We start from the raw sequence: 12,004 nt of genomic DNA, 5'->3' as shown, positions 1-12,004 counted from the left end.
TATATTAAATGAATTCAAGTATTAAGAACAACTTAATTTTATCATATATAAATTTATAATAATATTAGGATTCATAATATTATAATTTCAGAATTAATATGTTATTAATTTCTAAAATTAATAGAATTTTGTTGTTGAGATAATTAAGATCTTAATTAAGATTAATTAAAAATCCAAAAACCACAAATCTCAAGATAAATTAGAAAACAAAAAAAAGGTCGAAATCCAACATATATACAACAGAAATTTGAAAGCAAAAGCGGCCAAATCCATTATATAATAGTTTATACGAAATGAGAAAGGATATTTCTTCGTAGAGCGAACAACATTAATACTCCATACTATTTTAAAACTATTCACATGTATTTCATATATATACCGTATATAGTCTGTACTGAATTAACTGATCATGCATGGTTTTGCTTCTAGCTAGCTAGTAATCTTCCATGTCAGTTTGTGAATTTTAAAATCCATACATTACAATAATTTTCCTTGCATGTTTAGGCATTACTAATAATATGAATTTGATGATGACTAGCTATATAAGATGTGACACGCTCGGGCCGTCAAAAATTTTAATTTTTTTGTTAGTAATCATATGTATTCATTCACCTACTAGATTTTAAACCCCTAAACGTTATACGTTGACACGCAACTATATTTTTCCTGATCTAACCGAAAAAATAAAAAATAAAATAAGCTACGTATAAGAATAGTATATTTGATGAGTTGATCGTGTTTGACTGTTTTCTGGTCGGGCTTTTTTTTTTGTTTTCTTATAGTTAACTTAACATATCTTATTGTAATTGGTAAGAATAAGATACCTTGGATAATTTCAAAATATAGTAGTAATATATGAATAAATTCAAAAGTCACAATTTTAAATCAGTTCAGTCTGTAATATTGTTGAATAAGCTCCGAGTAAGAATCGGATCCGAAGAATGTTAGATGTTTTTTGTCTACCCAAGTGGCATTATTAATCTTTTTAATCTGAATTATGCTCTTCCTTAAAGAGGTGAGATTATTAATCTGTTGTTTTATGATTCTCCTAGGAATACAAAAGGGTTTAAGATAGAAAAAAAAAACAATGAACTGTAAAGGTTTAACATGTTAAGTAATATGTTTCTCTTGATAGTAAAGTAAACTTTATTTGTTTAAAAACCACGATATGCTTTGAGCTGAAAATGTAAAAAGAAAACATAAAAATAGCTATATCGGTATTTAAACATAAGATGCTGTATTCTATAATAAGCTCACTGTTGTGTTGTATTATAGTACTATAACCTAAGACGACATTAAATACAGAAAATCCTAATCATTTGAGTGACTATTTATTTAGCTATAGGAAGAAAAGATCCACTTATCATTGTCAATATGTAAAAGATCATATAACAACAACAACAACAACAACAACATTCAAACCAACAAAAAAAAACAGAGAAAAAAAAGTAGAGAGAGAGAAAGAGAGCTATTCTAGTCAACAATAATCGTGATGCAACATGCTAGAGAGAGAGAGTCGACCAGAGGAAATAGAAATAGGATACGTGTCGAAATCTATACCGTTACCTTTTTCTAATTTACAATCTCGACGAGAGACACAATGGGTCCCACAGTGGACGTTTTTCTCCATTTTATGGGAATCGAGAAATAGTGAAAAAAATACATATATTATTTTTACGAAAATGAATACAAAATCAATTTTACCATATAGTTACCTATAATATATTAGAAAAATATACATATATGATGTGTGAGAGAGATAAACAAAAAAAAAAGAAAATGAAAATGAATACGCTCTGAAGAAGAAGATACAATTGAGCTCAAACATTAGTAGAAGAATTTTTGGTGGTCAATAAATGAAAAAAGCGCAGGTGTGAACTCTATTCCATTCTAGGCAGCGATTACTTTAAAGATATTAGTAATTTAATTACAGATCTTGATTTCAAATATATCCGAATATCATAAAAATTCTTAATATATACATTTTTTATTGTTGATGTAATCAGATTTTTATTGGTTTGCACGAAAATTAGTAGGTATAAAGTAGGTTCCACTAGTATAGAGAGAGAAAAGTCTCTCCTCTGAAACTGCGACGACCACAACATCTCTCTCTCTCTTCTGTAGTGAATTCCACTTCTTTATTTTTTTTGTGTTTGGTTTTTTTTTATAAAAAATTAACTATATTTACTTTAGCTGCTAGACATTTAAAATTGGAATTTGGTCTCATTGAGAATGTGAATAATATTAAGAAGAAAAAGGAAATATTTTTTAAAAATTGGTGGGGGAATTTTAAGTAAACATAAAAAAAAAAAAAAGCAAAAGTCTCAACTCTTCCCTACCCACAAAGTGGAGCAAAGCAAAGCAAAAGTCATAACCTTTGACACTTTTCTTTTTTTGTGTTATCTCACCCATCTCTCTATCTCTCTATCTCTTTCTTGCAAATAAACAAACAAGACAAATCTTTCTTACTCTTTAGTTTATCCCTTAATAACAATTCTCTCTTGCTTATGTTTGAGCTCAATTGTATCTTCTTCTTCAGAGCGTATTCAAAAAGATCTCATTTTTTATTTCTCTCCTCTTTTATTTTTGTCATGTGAGCTAATTTTTATTTTCTGGGTGTTGACAAAGATCTCATCTTTTCTCTGAGTTTTCGATTTTACTTGTTAGCAACTCTTCTTTGGAAGTAAATTGGAGAAGTAACTCATGGTGTTTGGTCTGTTTCTAGGTTTCTTTGGAATCGAGTTCTGGATTTTTCACGCTCCTTGGATTTGATCTAGTTAACTTTATTTAATGTGTCTGTAAACCCCTCTTTTTCTTGTCTTATTATTATATATCTGGTTTAGCTTTACTGGAATTTAGATTTTGAGATCTTTCCTTTTTTATAGGTTGCAAAGGCTTTTTTTAGTATGATTCCCTTGGTTTAGGAGAGATTTGGGTGTTTGAGTTTGTGAATTAGGTTTTCTTTTGGTTGTTTCTCTGATCTGGAGTTTGGGTAGAAGAAACAAAAGATATGGAGGAAGTTGAAGCTGCTAACAAATCAGCTATAGAAACCTGTCATGGAGTGTTGAATCTCCTGTCTCAAAAAGCCGGCAGTGATCCCAAATCCTTAGTGGTTGAAACAGGAGAAGCGGTTTCCAAGTTCAAGAGAGTAGCTTCTCTGTTAAGCAGAGGGTTAGGTCATGGCAAGTTCCGTAGTATCAACAAGTTTAGGTCATCTTTTCCTCAACACATCTTCTTGGAGAGCCCCATTTGCTGTGTTGCTAACGATGTTACTGGTGATTACACTCAAGTTCTTGCACCAGAGCCTCTTCAAATGGTTCCAGCTTCTGCTGTTTACGATGGAATTGAACCAAAACACCATATGGGTCATCCTCCTCCTCCATTAATGCTTACTCGCAACATGTGTGTTGACAAGTCGTATCTGGAGTTAAAGCAGCCACCGCCTTTTCGTGCTCCTTATCAGTTAATCCACAACCACCAGCAGATAGCTTACTCTAGGAGCAATAGCGGTGTTAACCTTAAGTTTGATGGTGGGTCTGGTAGTAGCTGTTATACTCCTAGCGTTTCGAACGGTTCAAGATCGTTTGTATCATCTCTTAGTATGGATGCTAGTGTAGCTGATTACGATAGGAACTCGTTCCATTTGACTGGATTGTCCCGTGGGTCTGACCATATATCGCAGCATTCCCGGAAGATGTGCTCTGGTAGTATGAAATGCGGAAGTCGAAGCAAATGTCATTGTTCCAAGAAAAGGTTTGTCATTTTTCTCTGTGGACCTTTTTAATATTGTTTTTGGTATCTCTTTGTAAAAATGTTTGATCTTTATTTTTTTACAGGAAACTGAGGGTAAAACGATCAATCAAGGTCCCTGCAATCAGTAACAAGATTGCTGATATACCTCCGGATGAGTATTCATGGAGAAAATATGGGCAGAAACCTATTAAGGGTTCACCGCATCCACGGTATATATATACATCTTTTGATGCAAGGTTCCTTGGAAATTTATGTCTATTTAATTTAATATAGATCTCTTTTGTTTTGTTCCGGTTGCAGAGGATACTATAAATGCAGCAGTGTGAGAGGTTGTCCAGCAAGGAAGCATGTGGAGCGATGTATCGATGAAACTTCAATGTTAATTGTAACTTACGAAGGTGAGCATAACCATTCAAGAATATTGTCTTCACAATCAGCTCACACCTGACGAAAACAGAGTCTATGCGTGTCCTGTTCTTTTTTTTTTGTTATTGGCGTCTACTCTTGGATTTGAATTTGAAGAAGAATGAATTAGATTCAAGAAAATGGTCTTTGTAGCTCTGATTTGTAATTGTATATTCCACTTTGACATGAGTTATAAGAGCACTTGTGAACTCGGATTCTATGGCAGTACCAAGTAACATGGACACTTCGGTTTCAACCGAGCTTTTTTTCTTAGATATATCATATGTGTATGCATGCCACAATATATATATATAAGGTTTATAGCATCTTAGATCAATCGTGGTTTATATCCCACCACACCAACAAGGAAGTCTGAAGTAAGAGATTACTCGGTCTTAAATAAAACTCCATCAAAATGAGATAACAACACTGGAAAAGCAAGCAGATGATAAAGATCCAACTAGTCAACAACACAAAGAAGAAACACAAAACAACTATTGTCTGAGATCTTTAATTAAATGAAAGGCGATACCAAATGATTAAACTCAAATTTAACAGAACAGATACCAAATGATTTAACTCAGATTTAACAGAAGAGAAACATAGGACTCTCTACATGATCCAAATAAACTTTGAAAGAAGAAACGTTATCTCCAAGTCCTTCAACCACAATTTTTTTGGCAAAGTTTCTTTTGGGATCAAAACTGATCAAATGGACCGGGTTAATGGGACTGAGGGGTGCAAATATAAGCTCGCCGGTACTAAGAATACCCCTGAGCTCGAAGTCAACCTTCCCAGCTAATTCTCGCCAAGAACTAGAAAGACACGCGACAAAAGATCTATACCATTTTGTTTCGCTGCAGGCATCTTCCAGAACCCACAGGTGAACTACTGTATTGTTAACATGCCTGTAAGCTAAAGCTAACTTTCCGTTGTAGTTCACTAGGTTTTGGAACCCACCGTCGTCAGCTGGTGGCTTAATGACATTAAACTCTTCAGATATCAGATCAAAGGATATCAAAAATCTTTTACTTCTGATCCAAGCATGATAATAAACAACCCCATTTATGCATATCCCTCGAGTATCAGGAAAAGGAAGATGAGGATGTTTACATTCGATACTTCTCCATTCTTGGTTAGCTCCTAGAGTGAAAACTTGATGCTCCTGGGACATGTATCCTGACCAAGGCGTTAGAGGACCACCTTGTACTACCGTCATACACAACACTTTGTAAACATCGTTCACGGGATCATATCCAAAAAAGGAGAATATATGTCTTCTCCTAGTCCTAGAGTTGATTCTTGGTAAAGGTAAGAACTGTCCCGTGCTAGGATTCCCAATCATCACTTTATTACCATCATACTGACAGCAGATCAAGCCGTGGACGGGTGTAAAAAATTCATACGACAAAGGAGTCGGAGGACGCATACATATGTTTACCCTTTGATGATTAGAAGATGGATCTTGCTGGGATAAGAATAATTGCTGCGTCTTCACGGAGTGACACAAGAGTGAGAAAAGAAGACGCGGGCGAGTCGGATCAGATCGTCGAGTCATCATCAGCAGCTGGTACGACTTGGTAAAATCTTGGCTGCGGACTATGGATGACCAGAGTTTTGAAACGCAGATGAACCTGGCTATTGATCTTGCTGGAACTCTCACGAGTATCTCTACTATCAGTTCACGAGGTATAAAAGGCAACGGATGGGTTTCATCTTGTTTCATTGAACGTTTTCGATTGTTCTCGGCCGTCCATTTCCTCGTCCTGACTCTTTCCATGGCGTTTCTCACTTCCTCTTCACCGTTTCCTTCTTTTTTTTTTCACTCCTAAACCCTTAATAATATATCTCGCCGCCGACGATAAAAAAGAAGAAAAAGAAAACAAATAAGGGGTTTGCAAATAAATAAATCCCTAATATTTTCAAGAAATTACTTTTCAAGGCCATTCCAATTTATCCCTTGGTGTTTAGTATTTTGAAATTTGCAAGGTGAACCTGATGGAACAGAGTACAACAATGCCTGTTCTTTTTGCGTCTACTCTTCAGATTATAATAACAAATTAACAATGAACATTAAATTCAAGAAACCGCTCTTTGTAGCTCTGATTTATCATTTGTGTATTCCACTTTGACATGACTTAGGGATTCAACATGGGATATGTTGAATAGGTAAAACTCTGTGGGGCTTATCCGAATCAGAAAAAGTTAACATATACATTATACGTGACATTCTTTATGAAGTCAAAGCTCCAAAAAAAAAAAAAAAATGATAAAGAATCCATGCTCTAGCCAACAAAAAACTCTTATTCCTCTTAACATTTGAATATGAAAAAAATATAGAAAAAGAAATGTAAATCAAACGTCCTTGTCAGTCAGGTCCACGCAAAACTACTATTGTCGTCCGAAATCTTAAATATAAAAGGCAACGTACCAAATGATTAACTTACATTCGACATAACCATAGGGCTGTCTACATGATCCAAATAGACTTCGAGACTAGGAAATTTATCTCCAATTCCTTCAACCAATACTTTCTTGGCATTGTTTTCCTTAAGATCGAGACTGATCAAATACAACGGGTTCCGGCAAGGCTGCGGTGAAAATATAAGCTCGCCGGTACTAAGTGTACCCCTGAAGTCTAAATAGTCCCCAACAACTAAATCTGTCCAAGAAGGAACCACGAGTGAAACTTTTGACCATTCTTGTTTGCTAGCATCTTCCAGAACCCACAGGTTAAGTTTACCGTCCGGGTACTGACACGCCAAAGCTATCTTACCATTGTACCTCACTAGGGGTCGGATATCCACCCCAGGTAACTTGACTATCTTACCATTGTACCTCACCAGGGGTCGGATATCTTTAATCTTCTCAAGTTGATGTCATCTTCTAAGGAAAACTAGTAAAAAGAGGTGTTATTTTCACACGTTGTAAAAGTAAGACAATGTTTTGTTGCTTCTCTTACATGGGTTTATAGCATCTTAGATCACTTTATATTCCACATTGTCATGAGTTATAAGAGCACTTGTGAACTCGTATTCTGTGGCAGTACCAAGTAACATGGACAATTCGGTTTCAACCGAGCTTTTTCCTAGATATATCATATATGTGTATGCATGCCACAATATATATAAGGTTTATAGCATCTTAGATCAATCGTGGTTTATACCACACCAACAAGAAAGTCTCAAAATGTCTCTGTTAGAGATTACAGCCAACAAAACAAAGATGAAAATCAAGCTTGTCAGCCAGCTCCACACACACAAAACAATTATTGTCTGAGATCTTAAATTAAATGAAAGGCGATACCAAATGATTTAACTCAAATTTTAACAGAAGAGAAACATAGGACTCTCTACATGATCCAAATAAACTTCGAGAGAAGAAAAGTTATCTCCAAGTCCTTCAACCACAACTTTTTTGGCCTTGTTTCTTTTGGGATCAAAACTGATCAAATGGACCGGGTTAATGGGTCTGAGGGGTGCAAATATAAGCTCGCCGGTACTAAGTGTACCCCTGAGCTCGAAGGAAACCTTCCCAGCTAATTCTTGCCAAGAACGAGAAGAAATCGCAGGCGAAGATATTCTATACCATTTTTTTTCGCTGCAGGCATCTTTCAGAACCCACAGGCGAAATATATGGTCAATCTGCATGGCTGTAGTTAAAGCTATCTTTCCGTTGTAGTTCACTAGGTTTTGGAACCAACAGTCAGCTGGTGACTTAATGACATTAAACTCTTCAGATATCAGATCAAAGGATATCAAAAATCTTTCACTTCTGATCCAAGCATGATAATAAACAACCCCATTTATGCATATCCCTTTAGTATTACGAGGAGGAAGATGAGGATGCTTACATTCGATACTTCTCCATTGTTGATTAGCTCCTAGAGTGAAAACTTGATGCTCCTCGGACACAACTTGTGACTTACGGAATCGATTTCTTACACGTAGTACCGTCATGCACAACACTTTGTAAACACCATTCACGGGATCATATCCAAAAAAGGAGAATAAACCTCTTCTCCTAGATTTGATTCTTGGTAAAGGTAACAACTGTCCCGTGCTAGGATTCCAAATCATCACTTTATTACCATCATATTGACAGCAGATCAAGCCGCGGACGGGTATTGAAAATTCATACCAAGGAGTCGGATGACGCATACTTATGTTGACCCTGTGATGATCAGAAGATGGATCTTGCTGGGATAAGAATAATTGCTGCGTCTTCATGGGGTGACAGAGTGAGAAAAGAAGACGCGGGCGAGTCGGGTCAGATCTTCGAGTCATCAGCAGCTGGTACGACTTGGTAAAATGTTGGCTGCGGACTATGGATGACCAGAGTTTTGAAACGCAGATGAATCTGGCTATTGATCTTGCCGGAACTCTCACGAGTATCTCTACTATCAGTTCACGAGGTATAAAAGGCAACGGATGGGTTTCATCTTGTTTCTCTGAACGTTTTCGATTCTTCTCGGCCGTCTCTTTCCTCGTCCTGACTCTTCCCATGGCGTTTCTCACTTCCTCTTCACCGTTTCCTTCTTTTTTTTTTTTACTCCTAAACCCTTAATAATTTTTCTCGCCGCCGACGATATAAATTAAAGAAAATAAATAACAAAAGCGAAACCCTAATATCTTTACCGATTTATTAAGGGGTTTGCAAATAAATAAATCCCTAACATTTTCAAGAAATTACTTTTCAAGGCCATTCCAATTTATCCCTTGGTGTTTAGTATTTTGAGATTTGCAAGGTGAACCTGATGGAACAGAGTACAACAATGCCTTTTCTTTTTGCGTCTACTCTTCAGATTATAATAACAATGAATATTAAATTCAAGAAACCGCTCTTTGTTGCTCTGATTTATCATTTGTCTATTCCACTTTGAAGAAGTTTTGTGTTTCATAATATAAGATGTTTTCAATTTTCTATGCAACTTTTAGAGTATTATAATACTTTATATTATGCAGTTTTGTTTATAATTGGTTTAACTTTTTTAAAGTATCATTTTTTAAAACGAGGAGGAAGATGAGGATGCTTACATACGATACTTCTCCAACGTTGTTTAGGTCCTAGAGTGAAAACTTGATGCTCCTCGGACACAACTTGCGATTCACGTCTTTGGCTGCCTTGTAGTACCGTCATGCACAAGATTTTGTATACATCATTCACCGGATCATATCCGAAAAAGGAGTATAAACCCCTTCTCGTAGATCTGACCCTTGGTAAGGTTAAGAACTGTCCCGTGCTAGGGTTTCCAATCATCACCTTAGTATCAATTTGACGGCAGATCAAGCCGCGGACGGGTGGAGAAAAGCCATACAAATGACGCCGATCCGGAGTTATGTTTAACCTATGGTGATCAGAAGATGGATCTTCTTGGGAACAAGATTGTATGAACTGTTCCTTCGTGTAGTAAGCGAAGACAACGAAAAGGAGACGCGGCCGAGTCGAAGATCGATTCAGGTACGACTTAATAAAATCTTTGCCACGGATTATGGATGACCAGAGTTTTGAAACGAATACGAGCCTGGCTATGGATCTGGCCGGAAGTTTAAAGAGAATCTCTACAATCAGATCCAGAGGAAGAATGGTTAAAGGATCTTTTCTATCGCTTTCTTCCAATTCTCGTTTCTTAGAACATTTTCTCCTGACCCTTTTCATGGCGTTTCTCGTTTCCTGTCTCTCTCCCCTGTTCCTTCTTTGCTACTCTTAATCTTACTTAATCCTAATGTAGGGATTTGCAAATAAAACTCTCTTTTTACGGTCATTCCAATTTATCCCTTGTAATATAAAAATGTGGTGATCTAAGTTTAAAATTTTGACAGAAAAATCTTAATCATAATTAAGTTTTGTCACAAGACATTTTTGCACTAAAGACTGTGTCGTGCAAATACACTACTATTCCTATTGCATTTTGCAATATATATAGCCTCAACAAATTAACCTTAATAACTAGGCAGATTAAGCTGCTTCTTGCTATATATTTCAACCAACAAAGAAGTTTGAAAATGGTGAAGTCCTAAGTGCATGGAAACTGAAGTCGCTGTGTACCTTAGCTAAACGCCTCTGTATCAATATGATGTTTGCTTCTTTGTCAAGTAACAGTACACTGGTGTATTCACATAAGTTGATATGCTTTAACTTTTTAATCTTTCTCTCCCACCGATGTTAAACCACGGGACTGCTTGATATTATGGCCATCAATAGGACTTATAACCTATCATGCAAACCGATTAATGCAAACTCTTCCGGAGTAGCATCACCATTCTGCAGGAGATCCCCACTATATAAGGTTATGGCATGTTATCGTTAGATCTCAGTCGTTTAAACCACTAACAAGTGGATAATGGATACTAAATAGGTGAAAGCCTGTGGGCTTATCTGAATCAATTGAAGAAAACATTACCACATAACATTCTTAAGACCTAACAGCTCAAAAAAATAACCCCCCCCCCCCCCCCCCCCCAAATGATGATAAAAGATCCAACTAGCAAAACCAAAAGACTTTGTCCTCTTCAAAGAAAAATCAAAATTTGTCAGCCCTCAACACAAAACGAAAGGCACGCATCACCAAATGATTTTTCTTACACCTGACAGAAACATAGGACTGTCTACATGATCCAAATAGACTTCGAGACAAGGAGAGCAAATCTCCAAGTCCTTCAACCAAAACTTTTTTGGCATTGTTATCGTTGAGATTGAAGCTGATCAAATAGACCGGGCTAATGGGACTGACACTGAGCGGTGCAAATATAAGCTCGCCGGTACTAAGTGTACCCCTGAACACGAAATCATTATTCCCAACTAAATCTGTCCAAGAAGGAACCAGGACAGAAAATTTTGACCATATTCCTTTACTTGCATCTTCCAGAACCCATATGTCAAGTTTACTGTTTGACATACATTGCTTCGTTAAAGCTATCTTTCCGTTGTAGTTCACTAGGCATTCGATTTCTTGAGGTAGCTTAATGAAACTAAAGTCTTCAGAACTCAGATCGAAGCGTACTAAATATGCTGCATATTCGATCCAGGCAAAATAATGCACAACCCCGTTTATGCATATCCCTCTAGTATAAGGAGGAGGTAGATGGGAACGCTTACATTTGATCATTCTCCATTTTTGTTTAGCTCCTAGAGTGAAAACTTGATGTTCCTCGGACACATATCTTGATCCACGTCTTTGATGACCATGTAGTACCGTCATGCACAAGACTTTGTATACATCATTCACCGGATCATATCCAAAAAATGTGAATAGACCTCTTCTATATGTTTTCACTCTAGGTAAAGGTAAGAACTGGCCCGTGCTAGGATTTCCAATTATCACGTTAGTACCACATTTACGGCAAATCAAGCCGCGGACTGGTGGAGAAAAGCCATACAAATGACTGTGATGGGAAGTTATGTAAACTCTCTGATGATGATCAGAAGATGGATCTTGCTGGAAGAAGGATTGTAAGAACTGTTTCCCCTGCCTGTGGAAGTGATTGTAGACTGAGAATAGAAGACGCGGCCGAGTCGAAGATCGAGTCAGGTACAACCTGGTAAAATCCTTGCTGCGGATTATCGAAAACCATTCTTTTGAAACGATGACGAACCTGGCTGTTGATCTGGCCGGAACGTTCAGGAGTATCTGTACTATCAGATCCTGAGGTATAAAAGGAAACGAATGGGTTTCATCGTGTTTCTTTGAACGTTTTCGACTGTCCCCGAGCGTCTCTTTCGTCGTCCTGACCCTTTTCATGGCGTTTCTCAATTCGTCTTCTCTGTTTCGCTCTTAAATCTCAAACCCTAATTATATAATATCTTCGCCGACAATTAAAAACAGAAACGAAACCCTAATTATAAT

The 12,004-nt window shown here is 36.7% G+C and overlaps 2 protein-coding genes and 3 pseudogenes across 2 annotated transcripts; 1 reads left to right on the top strand and 4 right to left on the bottom strand.

The window, feature by feature from the left end:
* The first annotated feature begins 2,277 nt into the window (after positions 1 to 2,277).
* Positions 2,278 to 4,435, top strand: LOC104744574 (putative WRKY transcription factor 39). The gene is made up of 3 exons (XM_087489170.1): positions 2,278 to 3,753; positions 3,837 to 3,962; positions 4,054 to 4,435. The coding sequence occupies exons 1-3, from the start codon at positions 3,011 to 3,013 to the stop codon at positions 4,199 to 4,201; spliced, it is 1,017 nt and encodes a 338-aa protein (XP_087345296.1). The 5' UTR covers positions 2,278 to 3,010; the 3' UTR covers positions 4,202 to 4,435.
* Positions 4,436 to 4,744: 309 nt separating this feature from the next.
* On the bottom strand, positions 4,745 to 5,975 carry LOC104748009 (F-box/kelch-repeat protein At3g04660 pseudogene; annotated as a pseudogene).
* A 621-nt stretch (positions 5,976 to 6,596) lies between these two features.
* LOC104748008 (F-box/kelch-repeat protein At3g04660-like) lies at positions 6,597 to 8,673 on the bottom strand. The gene is made up of 2 exons (XM_010469705.2): positions 7,884 to 8,673; positions 6,597 to 6,983 (listed from the first exon to the last, which is right to left on the bottom strand). The coding sequence occupies exons 1-2, from the start codon at positions 8,661 to 8,663 to the stop codon at positions 6,597 to 6,599; spliced, it is 1,167 nt and encodes a 388-aa protein (XP_010468007.2). The 5' UTR covers positions 8,664 to 8,673.
* Positions 8,674 to 9,143: 470 nt separating this feature from the next.
* Positions 9,144 to 9,816, bottom strand: LOC147926196 (F-box/kelch-repeat protein At3g04660 pseudogene; annotated as a pseudogene).
* Positions 9,817 to 10,722: 906 nt separating this feature from the next.
* LOC104748007 (F-box/kelch-repeat protein At3g04660 pseudogene) lies at positions 10,723 to 11,905 on the bottom strand (annotated as a pseudogene).
* Between the last annotated feature and the right edge of the window lie 99 nt (positions 11,906 to 12,004).

Source organism: Camelina sativa, chromosome 15 (genome assembly GCF_030686135.1).
Source record: "Camelina sativa cultivar CO46 ecotype springtype chromosome 15, ASM3068613v1".
NCBI classification, from domain to species: Eukaryota; Viridiplantae; Streptophyta; class Magnoliopsida; order Brassicales; family Brassicaceae; genus Camelina; species Camelina sativa.
Note: the sequence above shows the minus strand (reverse complement) of the source record. Positions and strands in the feature narration are given on the sequence as shown.